The 27,292-nt window shown below is 32.3% G+C and overlaps 1 protein-coding gene across 1 annotated transcript; it reads left to right on the top strand.

Moving 5' to 3' along the window:
• The first annotated feature begins 7,194 nt into the window (after nt 1-7,194).
• On the top strand, nt 7,195-13,269 carry LOC134691674 (uncharacterized). The gene is made up of 3 exons (XM_063552234.1): nt 7,195-7,271; nt 11,128-11,463; nt 12,530-13,269. Exons 2-3 carry the CDS (start codon nt 11,133-11,135, stop codon nt 12,868-12,870), a joined length of 672 nt encoding a protein of 223 aa, XP_063408304.1. The 5' UTR covers nt 7,195-7,271; nt 11,128-11,132; the 3' UTR covers nt 12,871-13,269.
• Nucleotides 13,270-27,292: the final 14,023 nt, after the last annotated feature.

The raw sequence follows: 27,292 nt of genomic DNA on the forward strand, positions 1-27,292 counted from the left end.
TGTGATGAAGAAATAAAAAAAAGTATTATTAGTTAAAGCGTACCTATAGTTGTTAATTTCTCTGACACTTTGGTCTCTTATGGAAAGTTGTCTCATTGCCAATCATACCACCTTTTTTATTTATAGTCTGTATTGTAAAATAAAATCCTCTTTCGTATCAAAACATTTAGAAATAAACAGTTATAAAATAATTGTTGTCCAGGTTTTTTTTACCATTCGACGATAGGATTTCCTTGTGATTTGACCTCAACCACGTGACCTTTTAATTGAACAATGTCTACAAATACACAAAATAAGTACACAATATTACTGTGTAGAGAAAAAGACCACTTTATATAATACTTTTGACAAATACAGATCGTGAGTACGAGTGATTCCTGTGTATAGAAAAACAAATCTAAATGGAACAATGTTGACAAATACACATCGTAAGTACAAGTGGTTACTGTATAGAGAAAAAAAGACCACTTAATGGAAAAAGGTCTGAACATACATAATCAATGGGGCAACTATCCACCAAAAACCAAATAAGGCCAAATGTATTTAGGAAAGTTTTCCGGATGCTGGTCCTTAATGCTCTTCAACTTTGTACTTTCTTTTGCTTCTTCAACCTGTTTGAATTTGAGCGCCACTGAAGAGTCTTTTAGTAGATGAAACGCGAGTCTGGCGTAAATACGAAATTTAATCATGGTATCTTTGAAGTGTTTTTCATTAGCAACTATAAAGTAACGTTGAGGCCTTAAGCTAGATCTTGACGCGTTAAAGGAGCTAAAATAACTGCATTAAAGTTTGGTCAATTAAGGTTACTTCTCAGCCTTTAATATTTTTTTCGTAGTTAAGGAATATGACATTTCATAAATTTGACATGTACCAAATATACATTGTTAACCGACATCAACAGGGTAGTTTAATAATCAGTACAGTATCAATGTTCAAAGGGATGTAAGTCTGATTCTATTATCGAATACTGCATGCTTATATAGATATTTATACTATTTATTTCTTTTTTGTTTCGCTTCTCTTCTTTCCTAAGTAATTTAGTCATCATGTCTCTCTGTCCTATAGGAACCATGCATAGTCGCATTTGTCATTCATTCTTATGATATTTCAGATAAAGTTATTTTAGATAAAAAGGAAAATAAAAGCGTCCGGAAGTTGTCATCGTCATTGGACGGACTTTTTATTCAGAGGCAAAACCTCCGTTTAGCACTGTTTATAAATTACACATTATTTTCATAAGTATCCGGCGTAGGACAATTATTTTCGCGTCTATCTGCTTATATACTATAAACATACTATCATAATATATATAGACCTCCGGGTGCGGTCTCCAGTGAGAAAACTATTCACCAAAGTTTAAACGACAAAGTTGAAACTTTAAAAGAATGTTACATCTACAGGAAACCGAATAAACTTGTCATACCACATGCTTTATTTTAATATTTATTGCAGGGTTACTCGTGCTGTGTTGATGCAGAAAAATATGTCCACGTGCGTGAATTGTATGCCCGTATATTTTTACTATTCGAGCTATTTGTTTGTTAGAAAGTATCTTCATTGATTTTAATTGAATATGTCATTTGGTTTTTGTGGAAAGTGGCATAATTGGCAATCATACCATTTCTTGTCTTACATGTATAAATGTATAAAAGAAAGACCTGTAGCTGTTAATTTATATGTCTAAAGAAATAAAACAAAACAAAACCTACCTCCAAAATCCATTTCCAATATTATAAAAATTAAAATAGTTCACGTATCGGATATATCTCAAGTTTTTATGTGAATGACGTCATGTTTTGAAATGAGCCCCAAAAATTAACATCAATTGACTTTCGTAGAATATGATTTGATTTTGATTTCTTTTAAATTTCGCCGATTTCCTGTTTTTCATATGCATTAGAATAACAATGAATATTCTATGGGTATTTTTTCAATAGCAATGTTTAAAACAATACAATCGGCAAAACGATTGCAAAATGGCTCCTATAAATGTGGACTTACTACATGTAGTATGTAGAAGGGATATTGTGGCATCCTTTATCATGTATATCACTGATTTTGCAAAGTATAGATATATCTAGAGTTTTATCACAGTTTTGCTAACAAAGAAAAATAAGTACGTGTTCTTACAATAATGTATGTGTAATTATTATTTGTTATATAATCTAATATCGGACTCATACTTTCTAAGCTGAGTTTTACTGTGTGTATTGTTGTTTGTTCCAAGACAGGAGCCTCTGGTCTTTGATATTCTTTTAGGATTCTCATTTTAGTTCATTTTTATATTTTGGAGCCTAATATGACGTCCATTATCACTGAACTAGTACATATTTTTGCGTAGGGGTGTCTGCATATCTAGTTTAGTGAAAACAATATCTTTACAAACTAACAATGATCAATATATAAGAGAGGGACGAAAGCTAAACAAGGAATAGCCAAACTCATAAATAAAAATAAACTGACAACGCCATGGCTAAAAATGAAAAATACAAACAGAAAAACAATAGTTCACATGACACACCGTAGAAAACTAAAGAATATGCAATACGAACCCCTCCAATACAAGGGTTGATCCCAGGTGCTCCGGAAGGGTACGCAGACCCTGCTATACATGTGTACGACCGTGAGGTTAGTTGGTTTAGCCATTTAAAAAATTTAACGCATGATATATAGAAATGTATATGCATTATTATGCATTGTCATATACGTCTCTTAGTATCAATCCTGTTTTTCAGTTGCGTTTTTTTATGTGGGTTATAGGTGGTTCTTCTTTCTCGTTTGTATGACTTGGATGGAGCGTTGTCTTGTTAACACTCATACCACATGGTGTTTCTTTATTTTTTTCTAATTGTGAAATTTTATTATTCGAAAAATCCCATGTAATCGGAAAAGAAATCATTTAAAAGTCTAATCATGTAATACTTTCAATTTATTGTTTGTTATAGTTATCAAAGGTACCAGGACGCCAGACGCGCGTTTCGTCCACAAAAGACTCATCAGTGACGCTAATATCAAACTATTGCTAAAACCAAACAAGTACAAAGTTGAAGAGCCTTGAGGATCCAACATTCCAAAAAGTGGTGTAAAATACGGCTAAGATAATCTATTCCAGGGATAAGAAAATCCTTAGTTTAAAAAAAAATGGAAGTTTTGTAAACGGGAAATGTATGCACATGACCATATTATTGATATTCATGTCCACGTCGAAGTGTTGACTGCTAGGCTGGTGATATCCTCGGGTACGAAACGTCCATTAGCAGTGACATACGCCAGACGCGCAATTCGTCTATACAAGACTCACCAGTGATGCTCCGGTCAAAAAGTCAAGTTAGAAAGCAATATACCGAATTTCTACTCAAACTAAGTATAACGATTCCAGTGACTCAGCAGAGAGTTTGTGAACCAGGGTTGTGTCAAAGAACGTCTCGTTCTTTTTTAAAACATTTCATCGGAAGATACCTCGTTGGTACATTTTCCGTACTAACATCACAAATATACATGGATGTTTTGAAACATAGTATTTAGGTATTATTAAAAAGTACCAACTAGTAACTTGATGCAAGTTAACTACAGACATAGTAAAATAACAAAAAAACTCCGAGGAGAATTCAAAACGGAAAGTCTTTCATCAAATTGCAAAATCGAATGCTCACACACATCAAACGAATGGGTAACAACTGTCATATTCTCGGAAACACAGTTACAATCAACAGGATAAAGGAAGGATATAGATAATCGTTAATATTACAATTTTGTCATTCACGTTTTCTTTTTTGTATGGAAAAGGAAATGCCACTACAAACCGAGATTATAAAAATATAAACAATTATTCTACAAAGTTTCTTATAAACCATTTTTTTTCTTCAGAACTGCAATACATTCCACGTACTATATATACTGAAATTTATCATTACATATTTCTTTTCAAAATATTCCAATAGTAAGGGGATACAGAGGGAATTCAAATGTTGAATGGGGTGATTTTAGCAGAATTTAACTGTATAGCAAGCCAGATAACAATTTGTGCTAAAACTTCACATTCGATAAAAGTATCCATAACAATCGTTATTGACTAGGCAGTTTTTCTACCGAATGTGGATGAGATTCTCTTAAAAAAGGAAAATCACAAAAATACTGAGCTCGGAGCGAAATTCAAAACGAAAAGTCCCTAATCAAATTACGTTTTCAAAAGCAAAAACGAATTCATAACTAATGTTATATTCCTGTCCTGGTATAGGCATTTTTGTATGTAAAAAAGAGTGGATTTAACCTTGTTTTATAGCTAGTTTAACCTCTCACGTGTATGAAAGTCGCATGATATTCCTTTATATTTACAACGATGTGTGCACAAAATTAACAAATTTCTCAAATAAGGACACAGCAGTCAACAATGTGTTATATTCTTAATAACTATACATATGAAAAAAAAATGTAATAAAAACCTTAAAGAAAATGCAAATTAGGAAATAAAAAGACAAGTGAACACAACTTTATAATAGCACAATAACATAATGACTGGATGTATAAGTACAGAGCAACGTCATATGTATCAAATAAACACAAAAAGGTATATAAACAAAGCACATTAGCAAATATAAATGACAACAATTTAAAAAGCATCATAGAACAATTACACAATGACGGAATATATATATACAACTCGTCAAAACATCAACCCAACAACATTTGAACAATGTTAGATTTAAAAATTTGCTTTCGAAATGTTTGTGTTCTTCCCTCGCCAGGATTCGAATCCATGCTACTGATATATCGTAACACCACTGTAGCCGTTCCGCTAGACCGCACGAACACCTGGGCTTCATAAAAATGAAGCTTTCGGTGACTGGGTGTTACCTTTGCACGTCAGTTTTAATCTAACGGCGTACTACAGTACATGATATAAGGCATGGAGGTGTTAATTTTACAGATCAGCTAAATTATCTATAGTAAAGGATCCTACAAATTAATATAAGATACAGTCACAGAAATAATTATATTTAAAAATACGTCTGAGCCAGTCACAACTCTACAAAGGATTAATCCATCGGATCACCAGCAGGGATGTTGAGACATAGCTGTATACATTATGTATATAGAAGTACATGTTGAGGTTGCTTGGTTTCTTGATTGACAACATATTTGTTACGTTTGAAGGACGTGTTTTTCAAAAGTCTGTCGGCATTCCAATGAGAACAAACTGTGCTCTTCTTCTTGCCAACTTATTTCTTTATTATTATGAGGTTGACTTCATGCAGGAACTTCTTAGGAAGAAAGATAAGAAGTAAGCAATAAACTTTAACTTTCAGCTACTGTAAATTCAGAAATTATTGCATGCATTTATTATTGCGATTTTTTCATTTTACACTTGAATATGATTTTGATTTTTACGATTTGAGAAAAGTCATGCTTAATTCAATTAAATTTATTACAAAATGCGAGTTTTAATTGTTTCGTTTACAACTCAGTCGCATTATTCGCATTAATAAAAACCTCGCAATGATTTCTAAATTAACAGTATTATAGATGATGTTATTTCACTAAATAATTAAAAATTTGGTGACTATGTGGAACACATCAATCACATCGAACTAGAGATAAAGGATAATACAGATACAGTTAAGTCGGCCTCATATCTTCACTTACATCTAGAAATTGACAATGAGGTTCGGTTGAAAACAAAACTTTACGACGAAGAGATGATTTCAGCTTTCCAATTGTAAACTTTCCATTTCTAAGTAGCAACATTCCAGTAGTACCTGCATATGGGGTAAACATCTCCCAATTGATACGATATGCATGTGCTTGCATTTCCTATCATAATTTTCTTGATTGAGTATTGCTGCTCACAAGGAAACTATTAAACCACGAGTTTTAAATAGTGAAGTTGAAAAATCACCCCTTCGTCAATTTTACGGACGCCATCACGAGTTGGTTGACCGTTATGGAATAAAAGAGGGACGAAAGATACCAAAGGGACAGTCAAACTCATCAATCTTAAACAAACTGACAACGCCATGGCTAAAAATGAAAAAAAAACAAACAGAAAAAAACAATAGTACACATGACACAACATAGAAAACTAAAGAATAAACCACACGAACACCGTTTCACAAATGATATCGGATATGTTCCTTACGTTGTAACTACAATCTCCGTTCCCTTTCCAGAATGTGACCTACCAAATAAGGATATTTACCGGATTTATTATCACATAAGCAACACGAAGGGTGCCACATGTGAAGCAGGATCTGCTTACCCTTTCGGAGCACCTGATATCACCCCTAGCTTTTTGGTAGGGTTCGTGTTGTTAATTCGTTAGTTTTCTATGTTGTGTCGTGTGTACTATTGTTTGTCTGTTTGTCTTTTTCATTTTTAGCCATGGCATTGTCAGTTTGTTTTAGATTTATGAGTTTGACTGTCCCTTTGGTATCTTTCGTCCCTTTTTCTTAACACAAACGGCATTGAAGACTTTATCTTTGTGACAGATCACCAGTCACTACTATTTGACTACCACATGTGGAATTTACTGACCCTACATGTATCGTGTAAGTTCACAGGCACACTAGGAAACTAATAATATCACAGAGTACTTGATTTAAGGGTTATACAGACAGATGAAGGTCTGAACTATAACTTGATGTTTTCTCGAGATTATCACAGATGACGTATTCAGAATATATGACACACATGCTGATTACAAATATCGTTCCATTTATCTCCGCATTTTATCTGTCTAATCGGTTGACATTTACAGACCTCAATTAATACTTAACACATGTTCAAACTAAACGGACCACATGAGCAGCGGTGAGCTCCTTGTTCAAAACCAGAATTATGATGTGGAATGACTGGATACACATGAGATATGTTGTAATGTCAACGTGCATGACGTTAATATTTCCGATACTATAACATGTCTGACATAGCACATTAATTTTTGTTCGATAATTTAATTATTATAAAAATAAAAATGAAAATATTAGCATATGAAGACTGGGAAATAATTACAGTACCATTTCGAAATGAAATCCGGATTGTAACATATTTGGTAAAATTGAAAATGAACTTATTATGTTTGATATAATTTCCTGAATGTGTTGAGTACTTGTAGTTTGTATCTTTCGATCTCTTATTTATAATATTTGCCAATGGAAATTGATCCATATAATATTGTCGATTTCCTGCAGGAAGTTTTTTTTCTTTTTTCGCTCCTCTGTATAATAGCAGTGAGTTATTTAGTAGCGGTTAATGTGATCTCCATTGAAGGAAAGGTAAGGCTCATTAAATTGCAGTAAACATTATCATAAATCAAGTGATTTTGACAATTGTTATTTCCTTTTAAATATTTTGATTAAAGCATATGATTTTTTTTTAGTAACACTGTTAACACAACTTACTGCTTCCTCGTCAGAAGTCATTAGTACTACGATTAATAGGTACCAAGTACAATTTCCGGAAATATAACACAGCTTTTTCGTATTTCAATCAGTAACTTCTATAACATTTTTATTTTATAACTAAACAAAATTGTTACCGGTATTTCATTTTACAAATGTAAAAAACGATTTTGTTACTATTAATTTTAACTATAGTTATGCAATCATCGAAATCAAAAGAATACCAAATTGTACACGTAAACATGTATATTTGATTTTCCTCTAAGTTTTGTATTTTTGTGATTTTACCTTCTTATAAATGGTTATTCCTAGACGCATATGTATCGATATTAGGTTATACTAAGTGTTGTACTACCCCTCCCTTTATATTGACACTCCCTGAGAGGTCGATTTGATCAAATTGTTTTTACTGGTATATTTCCAAACCGTATCTCTATGACACGAAACACATAATTTATATCCTTGATCCAATAGGTTGACAAAACTAAATAGCAATGATGAAGTACCCCCCTCGAAAGATTTAATTCAGGTTTGTCCGTTTACTTATGAAACATATTTTTTTTTGTATTCCCAATACTTTTCAAACTCATTGACTGAAATGGGAACTGATGTAAATTTCTGATATGCACTATGTTGGCATTAGTTTTCGAATAACACTCGAGCATCACCGAAGAAACATTGATTGTAGAAATGTGCATACTCAGCTGTAAAACCACTTTACGAAATTAACTCCTCATAAATATTTAAAAAGACTACATCTTGATAAGGATTACAAATTATTGCCATCGAGAAATTGGAATATTTTTTAAGATCTATTTGAATGTATATATTGATATTCCTGAAATACAAATAATACAAATAAAAACGCATAAAAAGCCCAATTATTAACAGATTTTAAGAACTGTTTACTTTATTAGTCCACCGCATTTATTTTTTGAATTACAAAATATGTGAAATATCAACATGTTAAAAAAATTGGTTTAAGTTGAAAGTTTGCAAATAATGGATCTTAAAAAAAAGAAAAAAATGACAGGCCCATGTCCTAGTTTTTAAGGTGAAGGTCAATTATAAATGTGGCTGAAAAAAATGCGTCTATATATTTCATACTTTTAAAAAAAAAATTCTTTTAAAAACTGTCTAAAATAACCAGGTTTTAAATAAAAGATCAAATACTGTTATGTATATTTTATACCTTTATGTACAAAAAATTTTAAAAAAACAGTAGGATCTAACGGTAAAATATGTATTCAAACTTCATAGACAACACTAAAATTCCGAATATGGACATCGTAACAATTGATCACTGGGATTCAGTATATATGTCAGATAGCTTTAGAAATATATTTCACTTTATTTTTGTTGTGTATTGATTTCCTTACATGTACTTTCGTACAGCTGTTTGGTACAACTGCTCAATTGATTTTCCATCATAGTTTAAAGACGAACATCAAATAACATCAGGGAAAGTATTATAACATGAGGACGTTTTGTTTCAGTTTCCTTAAAGTCGAGTTGAAAGGAAATCGATTAACATTTGAAACAACCAGTTCCTATCCAATTTTTAGATCATCTCAAAAAAGTATTTTTAGAAAAGTATTTATACTTGCTTTGCGTTAAACTAACTGTTAATAAATCGATATAAACGGACCAAACGCAAATTAGTGTTCATTGTTATCAGCGTATTTTTTAGACAAACACATTTTTGATAGTTTTATATCTTTACTTTCTTACTCTCCTACTGTATGTGTTGATCATATTCAGATGATTAATTTTTTTCTCGGAATGTGAATGTGAACATGTTTGCAAATCAATATTGTTTAGAGGTTGATAAACTGCTAATATTTAACTATTAACAAAGACCTTATGTAAATGACCTCCAGATGTCATTTGTGTGTTTGCCTCTGGTTTACCTTTTTATTTACCAAATATCCGTTTTTGGAAGAATCTTTTAATTTTTAAGAAAGTGCATAAAGCGGTCTATGTATTTGTTCATACAGGTTAAATAAGACTCATGCAATTTAACATACCACAAACACAAATGTATGATAAAACAATACCAACTCGGAAAGTAAATTTTAAAAGCGGAAGTCCACAATGACAAGGAAGATCTGCTTGTATCTATAATACCGGCGTATGAACTTAAGGATGAACTTAATAGGTGATCTATGTTAAATTTAAAGAAAATAAGAATTCAAAATTGATACTATTACCGAAATGGGCTTTGCTCATTGTTGAAGGTCGTACGATGACCTATAGTTGTTATTATCTGTGTCATTTTTGGGTCTTGTTGACAGTTGTTTCATTGGCAACCATACTACATCTTCTTTTTTATATTAGTTAAGGATTAACATACGAGATATCTGATTTCTAAAATATCGCGGGAAAAGGCTGACTCGGACTTTTACCTTATATTTGCGTTAGTATTATTTTGGGCTCAAGTCAAAAAAAAGAAATTAAAGAATCTGACCTTTTACGAGCTATTAAAAGTCTTATGCCAAAAGATACATAGGTATTATGGAGCAAAATGTTTACCTTGTATCGTATGGAAAAACACAAAGGAGTCCGAATATTTGACACCTATTCCAAGTGGTCACCTAAGTACATCCTTAACAATTTTGGTATAGTATCTTGATCAACAAAAGTATATATTTTTTTCTTGACATGTCAATTATAATGATAATATAAGGTGCACACTACGGGAGGTTTGGCTAGCAGTAAAACCAGCTTTAGTTCTCCATTTTCTTCTGTCTATACCAAGTCAGGAATATCATAGTTTTTTTTTGTTCCACATGTTAATATAGTCAAGCGTTTGATTTTGTCAGATTGTTTGTACTTAAGGTGGTACCTAACACTACAGGGAGATAACTCTGTAAAGTCAGCTAACGTTTTAATTACATTGTGTTGTAAAAGGAATATTAAGCTTCTCAATGATCAAAATTAGTGTTTGTCAAACTGCTATATAACCAGTGTAATTTTTCTGACAAAACGGTTGGTTCAAAATTTTTTGAATTTTTTACATTTTTGTAAAAGGGTCAAAGTAGATACTTAATAACAAAATTATGAAAATTAAACGAGCCAAATTAATATTAGTGAAAGTGTTGGGTACCACCTTAAGAACTAATATTTATAACATTGTTACTTAATATGCTGGTTTTTTTTCACACATTGTTGTCACTATACTGTTATTATAGGCGACTCTCATATAAGTTAGAGGTTTAGTTAGCTCTAAAACCAGGTTTACTTCACCATTTTCTACATAAGAAAATGTCTGTTTCTAAACCGGAATATGACGGTTGTTTTCCATTCGTCTGATGTGTTTGAGCTTTTGATTTTGCCGTTTGGTCATTGTTGGTAAGGGACTTTCCGTTATTAAATTTCCTTAAAGATCGGTAATTCTATAAATTTACTTTTACAGACTATTTCTGTTATAAAATTGTATGTATACATTTTAAACTTAACCTGAACATCTTTCTATTCGATATATTCATGTCAACTAAAGCTATGAAGCTTTTTTTCATAAATCAGTGTCAAAAAATTTACAATTCCGATTATAGTAACATTTCATTTATATTAAAAAAACAAAAAAATATTAGGAATAACTATAAATAAACTGATACATTTCAATCGAATTATTATTATTTTATGTTTTCAACAGTTATATACAACTTTGAACTCATTGCATTAGAAATTTAACCCATTAGTAATATTTGTGATCATATCGTTCTTACAGGCATCATGAACGGAAACTTCAGAAAACAAGATAATCATGAAGATGAACATTTATCAGGTATCAGGAAAAATTCTACCAGGGAAATATACGGCGTTAGACGTTTTCCGTACAGAGGAAGGCGAACATATGCACCGATACTTAGCCAACCTTTGGATGGAGGGATGGTTATCTTAAATGACGTTTTTGGACTTACAATAAGCCAGTTTGAACGAATGTATAAGGCTTGTTTAGATAGAAGAAACACTAAAGAACAGTGGATAACAAACCTAAGATATCCTGACAAATCTTCAAAGGAATATCTGGAGTACTTAGATAATTGTACAGACTGCAATAAAGGTAATCAGTTTGCAAGGTCTCTTTCACTTGATGATGCTTAGTTAGTTTTGATTTGATTACAATGAAAATTAAACATTCTAAATGGACAAAAACAAACCATGATTTAAATCGAAACCATAAACCAACGATAAACAGACAATATCATGACCCAAAAAGTAAAATGGAGCTATACAACACAATGAACCTAGAAAGGAACGACAATGATACATAGAGTACAGAAAAACAATTACACAGAAAAACAAATAACTAAGTATTACAAATCCTCGCTACTTATGACAAAATAGATTGGGAATCGGTCAAGTTATTTACAACCGACGACAAGTAGAGGGGATGAATTAAAGTGATAATAAAATTATTGTTTGTAAAGTTAAATCTGTATTCCTCGTTGAAACGTCTTCATTCAACGAGAACGACTTAGTGCCAATTTCAGTATAAAGAAGCAAAGAATTGTTAGCAATATTCTACAAGAGATAATTTAAAAATTGAGGTACATCATACATTATCATATGCAAATGTATAATATATACTTAATTTAGACCACAACAGTGATGAATAAAAGGTTTTAAAACATAAATACATCTATTTGCAACAGGCTATATTCATATAAGTCATAAGGCAACTCTTTATAAATCATGTGAATTTTAACAAACTTTTTTTATTAAACCTATATTACAAGTGCTTAAACAAAATGTTTCAGAGCGGAAATACAGCTCGGCTATTCATACCAGGGGAAGAAAACTTTTTTTTTTAATCTTTGAAAAATTAATGAAAAAGAAAATTACAAGAAAATAAACGTATCACGGAAATTTCATATCAGCTTTTATCATTTTAATGACTCTGAATTTACTACTATGACTTGATAGGATTTTGTATTTTCTAAAATGAAATAACCAAAATGGTGAGTTCCGTTCGCTTCATTGTTAATAAAGGTGACAATTTGTCAACATAGCACTAAACATCTAATACAAACGATGGTATAGCATACATCTGGGATATATAACTGTCTTTGCACGAACGTCGTTATACAGTTTTATGATATATAAGTAGATTGATGTATTCTTTATAGGTCACTTACTTTGGCTCGAAAATAACCCGAAGGAGAAGTACTTATACGAACAGCTAGTACACACAGTTGGTACTAAAATAGATATACGAAAAAGACAACGGCTATTTATCATTCTAGATAGGATAATCAATACTGGTTTGGCTAATCGAACACACATTGCAAGTGGGAGTTTAGCAGAAGGTCTTGATTTACCAGGCAGCGATCTCGATATAATGTACGTACTCAATGACTTAGAAGTTATAAGGAATGTAAAGAATGTCAAATATCCAGTACAAAGTACAACATTTTTTATGGAGACAGATATTGCCCATCCTGGATTTGCTAGATTCATATTAAGGTAACACGATACCGAATGACGTTACGCTACGAGTTATCGTTCCTGACGTTATCGAATAACGCTCACACATTCAAGCCAATGCATCAGGTTTTACAATCACAAAGTGATAAAATTATAAAAAAAAATATTGGGTATTTATGTGACATTTTTAATGATAACTTTTTCTGGATACTTGATGGATTAAAGGAAAATAGTTCCGGAACGGAAACGATTACTGTACGGAGTTTGACTAATTTCCTGACAACCTGACAATGTCCTGACAGAAATGAAAATGCTAAAAACTTTTTTTTTTATTATTGGAAGGATTAACTTGAAATTTGGAACCAAGCAAGATGAGAACTTATATTTAATAAATAAAAGGAAAAAAATGAAAAACATATTTATAAGAGTTAGAAAACTTGCTCTGACCAAATTGACTTTGAAACTTCTTATGTCCTGACAGCTATGAACCAGCGATTTTTTTTTTATTATTGACTGGATAGACTTCAAATTCAATACCATAGCAGATTAAAATATTTAATACAATAATACAAGAAAAAAAAGAAAACTTGACCTCTCCATCTACATCTTTCCCGTGACCAATGTCCTGACTGATGTAAATTGTTATAACTTTTTTTTCTTTGAAAGATCGACTTCAAATTTGATGTCAAGGAAGATTCTGACATAAAATATAGAGATATAAGAAACAGATCATTTAGAAAATAATAATTAAAGAGTAAGAAAACTTGACCTTAACAACAACAACCTTGGTGTGATTTGAGGTGAAAATAATGTACATGTACAAGTTCGGTGACAACACGACGGAAAGAGAATTAACATAGTTGCCTTTTAGGCCCTGAGGGACATATTGCTCACATACTTCGGCAGCAACCATTTGATTTTCGGGGGGGGGGGGGGGGGGGGGGGGGGGGGTGGTCTATGGATTTTTTTTCTGCCTTTGGCGAAAGACAATCTATTTTTTTAGCGACAAGCTGAAAACAATTTTTTTCTTTCAATTTTAGCATTACATATAGTTGCAGCTGAGGGTGAAACAAACAATTTTTTGTTCTCAGGGTCAAAAACAAATTATTTTTTCTCCAAAAACTGGAAACAAACTTTTTTTCCAAAAAAAATCCATAGCCCCCCCCCCCAAAAAAAAAAAATTAATCAAGTGGTTGCTGCCCTATCGTCGGGAAAAGCCCGAGGAGTTTCACAGTATTAAAAGGAGTTTTTAGAACAAGCATGCAACTTCCATGTAGATCTATATACATGTAAAAAAGAACTGTATGCATTTCTTTCTGTGGATAAATATACTATATAAAAAAAGATCATATACATGTATGTATATTGTAATACTAGTACAAAATGTATTAGCATGAGCTTAAGAAACACGATTGAAAGCGAGACTCGCCGAGCTTTCCACTTGTTTTGTAGCGACTTCAAAAACCTTTTATAATTCTGACAATGTATATTGCACATAATTTTATATTTTGTTTATATCCTACAATTTGCACCCCAAGGCCTAGGGTGAATAGGGATACATATATGGTCAATTGGTCTTCTTCCGACCGGCAGTAAAATGTTTCCAAAGTGAGGCGTCCATTTGGCTGTGCGGGATGTATTACTTATTGTTAACTGCATCTTTAACATGCATAAAATATTTGCCACTGGACGTAAAGTTACCAGCGATCAATCCTTCAATTCAAAATCGCCACTTGAAACTAATAGAGCACGCAACATCATATTGTTTCATCCGTGTAAATTCGACTGCCAATCCAACACTTGATAGTCTTTTTGCTTCAGGTTTAAAGTATGTACCTGTTTTTTTAAAGGTGCGCATATCGTCTGGATTTTCTTTTTTTTTCATGACAGGTTGCTTGATTAGGCATTTTGATAAATTATAAAGGCCCGCAGAGTACAGACTCCGGGTAACATCTCCTACATGTGGAATTTCAAGCTTGAGATTCTATGTTTCGCAGTTTGTTTTACTTGTAAAGAATGAGGGGGATAGGAGGGGTCCTGATCCCGAAATCCCGGGCTTAAAAACACGAAATCCCGAGGTCCCGAATTTAAATAAAGTAAATCTCGACGTCCCGAAATTCGAAAAAAAGAATTCCCGATTCCCGAAATCCCGATCTTAAAAACACCCAGTCCCGATTAAGGTCCTACCCCCTCAAGAATGCATATATGATCTCAAGATTTGTTTTATGAAATAATTTTCCACAAATGACAGACTGTTGAACTAAATAGTGAAATTTTGCATACAGTTTGCAATGTTTGTCCGACTTGCTTAGCACGCAACTCACACATTTACACCACGCAAAGTACACTATACTAATGTACAAATGTACGTAGCAAGTCAAGAATATAAAGTTTTGAATTTTTCTTTGAGTTTTGTTATCTTATTTATCATGCATGAACTATTTGCCACTGAATGTTAAACAACAATAAAAAACAGAGCAATTATATCTGCATGGATGAAGCAATGACACCACCATTGTCATAAAGGATGGAGTTAAAAACTCAGTTATTCAAATGTAAAACAATTCATGTTATTTTCACTCGAATTTTACAAAAATATGAAGGTATTATGTTCGTCAAGTGAAAAAAATCAGACGAGATTAATGTTAAATTCATGTTAGTGAAATTTCTATGTGCAGGACGAAATAATTTATATCTGTAGAATCTCATATCACTAAGAATTTTACGGAAACCTGACAGGGAAAACGAAAATAAAATAAACATCCTTCAGATCCCGACACATTTTGTGTTTTCCATTTTTCATACCTCTGAGGAGAATAACGTTACATTCTGTATTCAATAACGTCACACGTTTTCGGTCAAATTCTAAGGGTATCAATCAATTTTAAAGCCATTTATCTCAAAAACAAGGATGGTGACATATGATTTTCTATACATGTATGAATTCAGTGTGTAATTCTGAATATTATGTTAGTTTTTCGTTGTTCTCCGTATATAAGAACAAAGCCCTCCATTGGAAAATCTAAAACGGTAAGCCGAAAAACAGGCATTTCCCCTATATACCTAAGTAAATTTGTCGCCCAAATCGAAGTTTTCCAATGAAAATAACAAGAAAACAAAAATGGTGACCCCCATTTTTTATTACATATTTCGATGTAACTCGGTGCAAATAACGCATATACCAAAAAGTTTGGAAATCGGGAGATATGCCATTCGGTATCGTGTTACCTTAATACAAATAGAGAATAGGGATATCAGCAGTCAACCATGTTCCTGTGGTCTTAGGTCATGTCGCGGTGGCACGTTTTATGCATCGGGAAGCCGATTTCTAGAGAAGTATAAGAAAGAATTTGGTAATGCACCGATAATTGTACATGGTCCATGTTTATCGGACGAACTAGAGCTTCAAAATACTGCGTACTGCCTACGGAGTAACTATCTTCCCTACAATGCAATCCCATGGATATCTAGACAGCGATGGCAATGGCCCCCTAATGTAGTTATTCACAGAATCGTAAATTACGGATGCTTGTTAGTACCTATAGGACCTAAAAATGTATCAGATAGTGACTTCCTATGGAGAATGTCCTTCTCTGTTGCCGAACAAATACTTGTACATTCGTTTAATTTCACCCAACTCCTATGTTACGGTCAACTCAAATTAACGTTAAAGCGTGTTATTAATACAAATGATGACGTGAAAGATTTATTGTGTTCTTACTTTCTAAAGACGGCTTTATTCTGGGTTTCGGAGGAAGTAAATATTGACACATTTAAATTGTCTAAATTATATTATTGTTTTTCTCTCTGTCTTGATAAACCAATTTCATGGGTAAACACATGCTACTGTCCGAACTATTTTATACCTGAACACAAAATGTTCTTAGGAAAGATCAATCAGAGTAACAATAAGATAGTACTAGGTGTACTTGAGAGTATAAAGTGTATAGGGGTTGATGGATTGACAATTTTTTAATAATGTTTTTCCCCTACTCGACGTAAATGACCAGTTATTCAGTGAACATATTATGTTAGACTTTCTACATTACCGGCTGAAGGCAATGCTAAACTTTTCAATATCAAACGATATTGCAAGCCATTATCAAGTACTAGCATTGACTAATTCTTTAATTAAGTCCGAATCGTCGTCATTTCTCATTGATGTATGTAAATATTATTATTTTGAAATCAGCCAATGTGTAGCACAACTTCTTCAAACACCAAACACAGTAGGTAAGAATAACAACATACGCAAATGTTATCATAGCCATTTACAGGACGGCATCAAAACAGATGCTTTGTCGGGTTGGTTGTTATACGCGTCGTTTTATTATGTAACAGGACAGTACAATGTTACACTCAGATTAACGAATCATGTTCTATCAAGATGTTCACCTGATATGGTGTTTAGATGCAGTGAACCCCGTTGTCTACATAGATATCTTTACAAACAAAATGTTCATTCCTTAATGACATTGAATGAAAAGATGAAACTAGCTGTTATAAGTAAGGTCAGATACTTTCGGTACTCGTCATTGATACCAGAAGAACTACAACTGGAGGTTAAACATTCAGAGATTAGTATTCCGCCTGTTGTTATGTCTCATTGCCTTAGATTTCTATGCTATCATCATCTTCGTGATATTTTCAACAGACAACAGGCTTTACGTGATTTATTTTTAACAGTGAAAGACAAGTGTTTGATCCCATTTGATTCATTATCTGATTCATTAACAATACTTGGAGTATGTTATGATATATCAGGTGACACATTCACAGCATATCAGTGTTATGATCAAGCTTTACATTGTGATGGTAATAAATCTTCGACAGCAGAAAAAAGAAAATTAAAACTGAATGGCAATTAAGAAAAATCTAAGTGTTGTTATATCATTTCAAACTTAACTATATCAGGATTGTGACCATTTTATTAATGAACCTGATTGTGTTGGTGAAACTGGCAACACACAGAAGTAATTGCACTAATTTTACATATTATTATATGTCAGTAAATAAACTTCATATTTTTTACTAGAACACACCGGCGAATTCGCGCGGTATTTAGAGCTTGGTTGAAAGTGTGTAAACTGTTGAAGGATGATTTTTTGTAAAAGATTTTATGCCTGGAGAATTTCAGAAAAGGTATCAAAGGAGTCATAGGCACTTGGAGACAGTACAATTATTATAAGCCCTCTGCCTTTTTTTCAGAAGTCCATTATTTTTTTGCTTTCTGTTAAATTCCATTTTGTTCGCGTTTCTGTATACTATAAACATACATACATAAATAAAAAGTATTTGCTATTAACTGTCAATTCCAAGTTTCTTCTCCAAGGTGATGGGATCACTGTTGTATTTTGTACAGTCTTTAGAGTATAGGATTATAATCATAGTATACATGCAGAATTACGCGAAAATAATTGTTCCCAAGTAATTATGAAAAATGATGTTTTAAGAAGGGAGTAAAGGGGGGGATCTGCACCGAAGAACGCGAAATAAAATTTTCATTTTCACGGTGAACGAACAATTAAAAATTTATTTCACGTTGACCTTTATATCGATTTCACGAAACACGGTGAATAACGAAATTTTGTTCACGGCTGCACGTGAAATTAAAAGTGACAAAACACGTTTCACGAAAATAACCATTTACCCCCTCTTTTAAATTTTAAAATCTGAAGTCTTGGAGTATTGGGTATTACCTAAAAGAAGGTCCGATGACAGGAACAATATCCGGACGCCTTTTTCGTCGTTTTTCATAAAAAAAATAACTCAAACTGATTAATTTATTGGAAAAGGAAGAGAAGCGACACACATAATGAGGTATTTTCGTGTAAAGTATAAATGATACCGTAAATTGGAAAATGTTGGCGTCTGAATATATTGGCGGTTTTCCCTCGAAAGACACGTGCTATATTTTGGCGTGTGTAATTTTGGTGCTTCGTCCAAAAGATACATTTAATTATGGATCGGATCAACAGTAGTGAGCAAGCTCATTCCTATTTGCCCTTATTAACTCGTTAATCCTGGTACCTTTGATAACTATTTACACCACTGGGTCGATGCTACTGTTGGTGGACGTTTCGTCCCCGAGGGTATCACCAACCCAGTAGTCAACACTTCGGTGTTGACATGAATATCATTAATGTGGTCATTTTATAAATTTCCTGTTCACAAAACTTTGAATTTACCGAAAAACTAATGATTTTCTTATCCCAGGCATACATTACCTTAGCCGTATTTGGCATAACTTATTGGACTTTTGGATCCTCAATGCTCTTCATTTTTTTACTTGTTTGGCTTTATAAATATTTTGATATGAGCGTCACTGATGAGTCTTATGTAGACGAAACGTGCGTCTGGCTTACTAAATTATAATCCTGGTACCTTTGATTATGTCAATGAAATTATCAAACTAAAAAACCGACAAAGCTAACTTAACGATGGAATCTAATGCAACTGCAATTGTATCTAATTCCGGATATCCTTGTTCACAGCTGACGAAAACTATTTAAATCGATTATTTGTTTTTAAAATATCATATGAAATAAATTTTAATCATCTCTATTGCGGAACATGTTTAAATCTTTTGACAATCAAATTTAGATGTTTAATCCTTATGCCTCTGGAAGTACATGCTAATGAATTGAAGATAAAAGATTCGAGGAGTTTGGATATTATAATTACGTCTAATCAGCAATAACCTAGCATATTATGACATGTGTGAATAAAACAATCATTGTTGTGTTTTCTTAATCAATTGATAAATAACATTGAAGTGAAACCTTTAAAGTGTTAATTGTTGTCAAATTATACCGGGTAATTGTTTTCAGACTATGCATAGAATTAAAGGAAATATACGGAAGATATTATAACATTCAATATTTACTCCTACAATAATAATACGGTGCTGTCGTACCAGTACATTTGTCGTACCAGTACATCTGTCGTACCAAAACATCTGTCGTACCAGTACATCTGTAGTACCAGTACATCTGTCGTACCAATACATCATTTTGGCGTTTAATTTTTAGTCTTTGCTTTATTTGCATGTGTTTAATTGTTGCACTTTAATTGAAGGCACCAAATAAACCAAAATTGGACTTCAGCCAAAATAACCAAATTTTCGGTATATGATCAGTTGGTGCGGACATAATATGGTAGACGAGCCAATTTCTTTTTCCAAGTATACAGTGTTATTTTCAAAATTATAAAAATGGAGACATACTTTATACTTGATATCCTAAACCAACATAAAAATAAACAATGTGCTTCTAGCTTTATGATTGTTCTATATTATATTAAAGTATCAATATTCCCCTCAATCATTCAGTCAATATTCAAAGGAAAGTTAGAACTTCGTTGTTGGAGCAAATCAAATTATCACCGGGTTTGCATTAATATGAGCAACACGACGGGTGCAATATATGGAGCAGGATCTGTAAACCATTTCAGAGCACCTGAGATCAGCTTTTTGTTAGGGATATTGTTTCTCAGTCTTCGGTTTTATATGTTGTAGTTTGTGCTTTTCTTTTTAGCCATGGCGTTGTAAATTTATTTTCCACTAATGAGTTGGTTTGTCCTTTTGGTGTCTTTCGCCACTTTTTTTATTGTCAACAATGCTAACACAGAATTACGATAGACTTCATCGATTTGAAGAAACAAATAAATAAAGGCAACTATAAATCGATAGAAAAAAAAATCCGGGTTACAAAATAAAACTGAGGGAAACGCATTAAATATAAGAGAAGAACAACGACACAACAATAAAATATAACACACACAGACACTAACTAAACAATAGACAATATCCGTTGAGAATAACATATATAACATCAAAACTAAATCCATGAATTTGGGATAGAAAAAAACCTTGACACGTCTTATAGTAATTTTAATTCACACTAACATATAAAAGGAAACAAACGACACGACAGAAACACAACGTTAAAATGTAACACATACAGAAACAAACTATAATATAACAATGGCCATATTCCTAACTTGGTACATGACATTTTCAAAAAGAAAATAAAAGCTACTGAACAGTGTTTGTACTTGACTTGGTACAGGATATTTTTCAAAAGAAAATAACAGCTATTGAACAGTGTTTGTACTTGACTTGGTACAGTGACATTTTTTCAAAAGAAAATAACAGCTACTGAACAGTGCTTGTTCTTGACTTGGTACAGAACATTTTTCAAAAGAAAATAACAGCTACTGAACAGTGTTTTTACTTGACTTGGTACAGGACACTTTTCAAAAGAAAATGACAGCTACTGAACAGTGTTTGTACTTGACTTGGAACAGAACATTTTTCAAAAAAAAATAACAGCTACTGAACAGTCTGAATATAGACAAAACTGTCCTCCGAAAAAAGACTTAACAGTCCGCAAAAAGACTAAATAGATCTTAATTAACTGCAAGCGAATTGTCTGAACGGTTCTAAATTATCTGCAGGGTTAAATTCCTAAAATTGACGGATAAGTCCTTCATGTGCTGTTTAGATCAAAATGTCAATTTTTATCAGAATTGGTTAACTAGGGGTCTATACACATTCCAAAGGCTAATAAGGTCTGATTTTATAAATTTCGTATTCTCATTATGTATAAAGAAAAACATATCTATAAAGAAGAAATATGATTCCGTCTTTTTCCTTATATTCATAACTATAACATGTGTATAAAACGACAAAAAAGATAAAAAATCATCTAGAGGGCAAACATAATAAGCAGGGTACTTAAGAATGTGTTATTGAAGTTGAATTGTTACGTTTCTTTTATTATGAAAATGGATATGTCTCATATAGACAATTTAGATGTGTAAATAACTTATCAGGCACCAACATAAAACTCGTTACATTTGACCATCGGGAAGTGAATTTATAAAAAATTAGAATGATGACTCAGTCATGATGTGTTTCAATTTCCCTGCAAGTGATTTGCACTCTTGATTATAAGTTTCACGTCTCTTTGTTTTATAAAAATCAATCGCAGATATAATCTGGATACATATTATATATTTCGTTTACCAGGAAGTTGTGTTTCCCTTTTTGTTTTAGCTTCCTTAAAAATTTTAGAAATGTTATGGTTGCAATGTTATCCGTTGATCTTTACGATGACAAAATGCCAACTTATATAAACATAACAGTGTCTAACTTCTAAAATTACCCAACATAATAAGTTTTAATCAGAAAACTCACTAAAATGTACATACTGTTTATGGTTCGTTTAAAGTCAATTCGTTAGTTTTTTTTGTCATTTATGGAATTTATTGTTCATAGTATATGTATCTCAGTCTTTCAGTTCTTGGATTTTATTTTCATCTGAGTTAATATTAAATTCGTGAAACGATTCCGATTAAGGTAAATCCAGAAAAGTATATCTGAAGCTTGAAATTCGTTTTTTTTTTTAAATCTTTTTCACCTCAATTATTGAAAATCAGACAACATGTGTAAGAAATATATAGATGGAATAATTTTTGAACCCCAAAAACTTATCCAAACAAACGTTATATTCTTAAAAACGGTATATACCTTTTTTACCTTTCTCCTCCACAGCGATTCAATAATTTGCCAGGACATATTTTGAGTATTAAATAACAACTGTACCGCTTATGATGTTCATAATAATATAACGTCAACGACAGGCGCACAGATGGAGTGTCCGTTTGTGTTGTTTATTGCGTAGAACAATCTCAATTTGTGACTGAGACTGATTACCTTATCCGTATTTGATACAACTTTTAGAAAATTTGGATCCTCAATGCTCTTAAACGTTTTACTTGTTGAAACACATCATATCTGAGTCATCATTCTTATCTTGTATACATTCACTTCCAGGTTTTATGACTGTTTTGATACGAGCGCCAGTGATGAGTCTGATGTAGACGAAACGCGCGTCTGGCGTATTGTATTATAATCCTGGTACCTTTGATAACTATTTACACCACAGATCCTGCTCCACATATGGCATCCATCGTGTTGTTTATGTTTAACAAATCCGGAAAATAGTCTAATTCGGTATGTCACATTCATGAAAGGGAAGCGGGTTGTAGTTACGACGTAAGGAACATATCCGATATCATTTGTGAAACGGTTATTCCATCACGGTCAAGCAACTCATGATGGCGTCCGTAAATTTAACGAAGGGTTGATTTCAACTTCACAATTTGGAACTCTTGGTAAAATAGCTTCCTTGAGAGCAGCAACCCTCTATCAAGACAATCATGATAGGAAATACATGCATGGGAACATCGTATCAATTGGGAGATATATACACCGTATGCAGGTGCTCCTTTACAAAGTAAGATGTTTCTCCTTTAGATAAGATACTTGTATCTGCGTTGGTCATTCTTTTTTTTTTATGAAACAAATCAATACCAACTCTTTCAATGTGTTCTTTACTTTGGAAATTGGAAGTTGTACGTCTCGTCGATTTATAACAATCAATACTTTGTTTACCAGGAAGTTGTGTTTCCTTTTTTGATTTATATTCTGTAATATGCAATATATCAGCAATGAAAGACTGGTCGGTCCATGTAAAACGTTCCATTTCCGCTAGGTTGAGTTGCAATGTTATCCATTGATCTTTACGACGACAACATGCCAATGTATCTAATCATAACAGTGTCCAACTCAAACAATTTCCCAACATGATAAGTTTTAATCAGAAAACCATCGTGTTTGTATACATTCCGCACATGCAAATGAAGAAATGCATTTGACAAGGATTTGACCGACGGTTGACGGAAGACTAGGGTATAAATATATTTACACATCCGTGAGGTTTTCCTTAGGTACCTACCATTCATTTGTGTTTGTTTGTTGGGGAGCAAAAACGAATTTTTGTTTACCTAAAGCTGAAACATAAGTACAAAAATATTTTTCAAAAACATAAAACATTTCTTAAAAAACTCGAACCCTTATTCTTAATTGAAATATCATATTTTATTTCACTTCGGATAAAGAAATTTTCTTGAAGGAATTTTGAAAGAAAAATATATTGATAACGTATTTACAACCTCTTTAAAAAATCAATGCTAAATGGTATGGATATAAACATAGCCATTTTCATTTCATTTCTATGCAATGAACATTTACATTACTCCTACATGTAGTTTAAACGTCTGAACTAATCTTATGTATAAGGAAATACAATCGGTATTGAGATGATACCAAATTAAATTTAAACAGTTGTGATAATCGCATGACAATTATTGGAAACACTTGTAAAATACACGTCATTTGGTGTGAACATTCAAATTGTGTTTCGATTTCCTTTTAATACAATTGATACAAGTACCTTACACTTATGATAAGTGGCTTCTCATCTCCTTGTTTTAAAACGAACATTAGTAGAGATGATCTGGATGAGTACTTTACAATAAGTTTACCAGGATAATTTGTTTATCCGTTTATTCAGTTTACGTAATCGATCGCTTAAGATAATTCATATCGGGGATTAAAAGAAAACGAATGATTTTCAGAGACCGCAACAACGTACAGTTTAGGTCATTTTAATAAGTAAAACAAAAACTAACTGTTTATATGTATGTTTATTAATATAAGTTTATTAATTATGTACATGTTGTTATTTTGTACAGGTTATTACTTGTAAAAATACTTTGTATGAGTAATTACTTGTATGATAACCTGTACAAAATATTAAAATGTACACGACATATATATATATATATATATATATAAACATAATGTACACAGCCTTGTATCACCATCATTGCTGGTGATTCGATGGATAAATCTGTTGTAGAGTTGTCACTGACTCAGACGTTGTAAACAAACTCATCATGTATACCAGGATTGAATTTACACCAGACGCGAGTATCGTCCACAAAAGACTCATCAGTGACGCAAGAATCCAAAAAAGTTAAATAGAGCAAATACAGTACGAAGTTGAAAGGCATTGAGGACCAACATTCCTTAAAGTTTTGCCAAATACAGCTAAAGTAATATACTGCTAAGGTAGAAAAGCCATAGTAATTCAAATATACAGAAGTGCTGATTACTGGGCTGGTGATACCCTGGGGGAATTAAAACTCATCTGAGAACTAAAACATGTATAGTCATTGATACGTGTATATATAACATCAAATGTGTATTTTACTTTCATTCTTAATTGTAAATTATGTAAAACTGTGAGTGATAACAATACGAGAAAACGTCTTTTATTTGAGGGATGTACATGTATTGTGCGTCCATTCGAAAACTAACAACAAAAGCAACTAGATTAGTAATTGGCGCATGCATCAAATTGTTGGGTCGGAATTATGGCGGTTTTTGTTGAAAAAAGGTGAAAAGAATTGTAAAAACAATCTGTATATTGAGATGACTTAAATCTTCAATTGCCAGCATTTGTCCGATACAAGAACTTATGATAATCAGAGGCGGATTTAGGGGGAGGGGGGCAGGGGTCCCCCCCCCTTTGAGAAAAAATTGGGTTGCTTATATAGGGAATCACTGAGGCGTGACGAAATCGGGCCCTCTCTTATAAAAATTTCTGGATCCGCCACTGATAATGCTTTAAACTATAACTTAAATGTGCAGTTCATGAAATGGAATATCAACTTATTCATGTTTAGGACTTTATTTTAACACTCGTGACTACAGAAGTTCATCTACTGACAAAACCTGTGTATTCCTCATCTCAGGTATGAACCGAAACGCAGCCTTTCGCATCATTTAACCATCCATAGTTTTATGTCAAGATGACATGAGTTTTAGGACCCTCGATGATTCTGACTATTACAAAAAATAAGTTTCTGCTAGTTGTATCTCAGATACAAAATGTATGTTAATTTTAAAATCATTATGGGCTGGAAATCATGATTCAAAAATGTCCTCATTTAACTTAACTACTTTACTACTTGTATTGCTGGCACAAGGAACTAACTGTATCCAAGCTATAATTCGCTATATCACATACTTGCTTCTCCTTTGTAACAAACATAAATATCGACAACATTTATTTTCTTAATTGTTTGTTTCATCCTCAGAATTTTTTGGCTAGTTTTGATCGAAGCGATTCGATGAAATTTTTTAAGAGTTATCTAACTTTATCAACGAAATAAGTTAACAAAAAAATAAAACTATCAAACCTAGTTGACAAATAAAAATAATTAAATTAAATGAATTAATGACTGATAAACTGGGAAAAAACCAATAACAGAATAATGCACGATGAATAAATAAACGATATTCTAGATATATAGAATAATATGAGGAAGGCGCTACCTTAAATGCCAGCTTTATACTAAGACAATGTCCTATGTATTGATGGTTGTTTGTTGTTTAACGTCCAGTGGCAAATATTTGATGCATGTTCAGAACGAATGTCGAAGGCTACATTAACGTATTGTTTATGTCTGAAATAAAGTTCAGAGGGAAAATGTTTAGGGAACAAACATAGAACTTGAAAAGGCATGAGGGGTTATGCTATTTTTCCTGAAAAAATATTCTGGTTCCAAAATTGATGAATAAAAAATCTGTTCAAGCATAGGACAAAAAAAAATATTTTGAATCCAGATCTTTACCAAAAATGATTTTATCTATCAGGTATGCAAAATAAATTTAACTTTTATATATCTAAAAACATAAAAACTTCCCAAACCGCACATATGTCAGTTTGTACACAGTATTTTTTTAGGTGATAATTATTATTAAGGTCATATTTGCCAATTTGACTGTTATGATAAACCTTAATACTAGTGTTAAATTTTGACTAAATAATTTTAATTGATATCGCTGAAGGGTTTCGGTAATAAAAATCTGACTCGAATAAAAACCATTTGTATTTCTGATCATCTCAAGTTTGTGAGTTCTACATAAATATCATGTACTATTAAATTCTGAGTCGGTTTTAGGCCATAGTTATTATATTTTTAGTTTTACGAAATTTTTTGACAAAACCAATGGGTAGGAGGATGAAAAAAAAACCAAAAAAAAAACTGCTGCTGCTGATTTTTTTTTTTAATACCAACCGTTAATATAAAATTTTTTTTTTTTTATTTCACCAGGAGATTTTCTACTGGTGTAACAACTATTTTTTCTTTTCTTGACAAAGTTTGAATTGAAAATCAATGTGCAACAGCTTACTAAATCACCAAGAGCATAAATTTAGATTCTTTCATGCAGTTATGAACTTTTTTGGCATGAAAAACACTGGGTCGGAGGAGAAAAAAAAATAAAAATCAATATTTTTACTTTTATTTTTTTTTCCTATTTGGCAAAAATTAGGGTAGGAGGGTTCGTAAAACTAAAAATAAAAAAACTACTGCCCAATATGGTTTTATGTCCTTTCTTGCATATATTTGTTTTTGTTTATACATGTTTATGATGTAGCTTACTTTTCAAGTTCTTATATGACAGCAAAATAAAATTGAGAATGGAAATGGGAAATACAAGCATGTCAAAAATTTGCTTTCCAGTAATTATTGCTTAATCATGTCAT

Source organism: Mytilus trossulus, chromosome 11 (assembly GCF_036588685.1).
Source record: "Mytilus trossulus isolate FHL-02 chromosome 11, PNRI_Mtr1.1.1.hap1, whole genome shotgun sequence".
Classification (NCBI taxonomy): Eukaryota; Metazoa; Mollusca; class Bivalvia; order Mytilida; family Mytilidae; genus Mytilus; species Mytilus trossulus.

Excerpts from the sequence above, each read along its gene's own strand:
- LOC134691674 (XM_063552234.1), top strand. The coding sequence starts at position 11,133 with ATGAACGGAAACTTCAGAAAACAAGATAATCATGAAGATGAACATTTA. Across the intron at positions 11,464-12,529 it reads TTGTACAGACTGCAATAAAG|GTCACTTACTTTGGCTCGAA; the intron begins GTAATCAGTTTG and ends TATTCTTTATAG.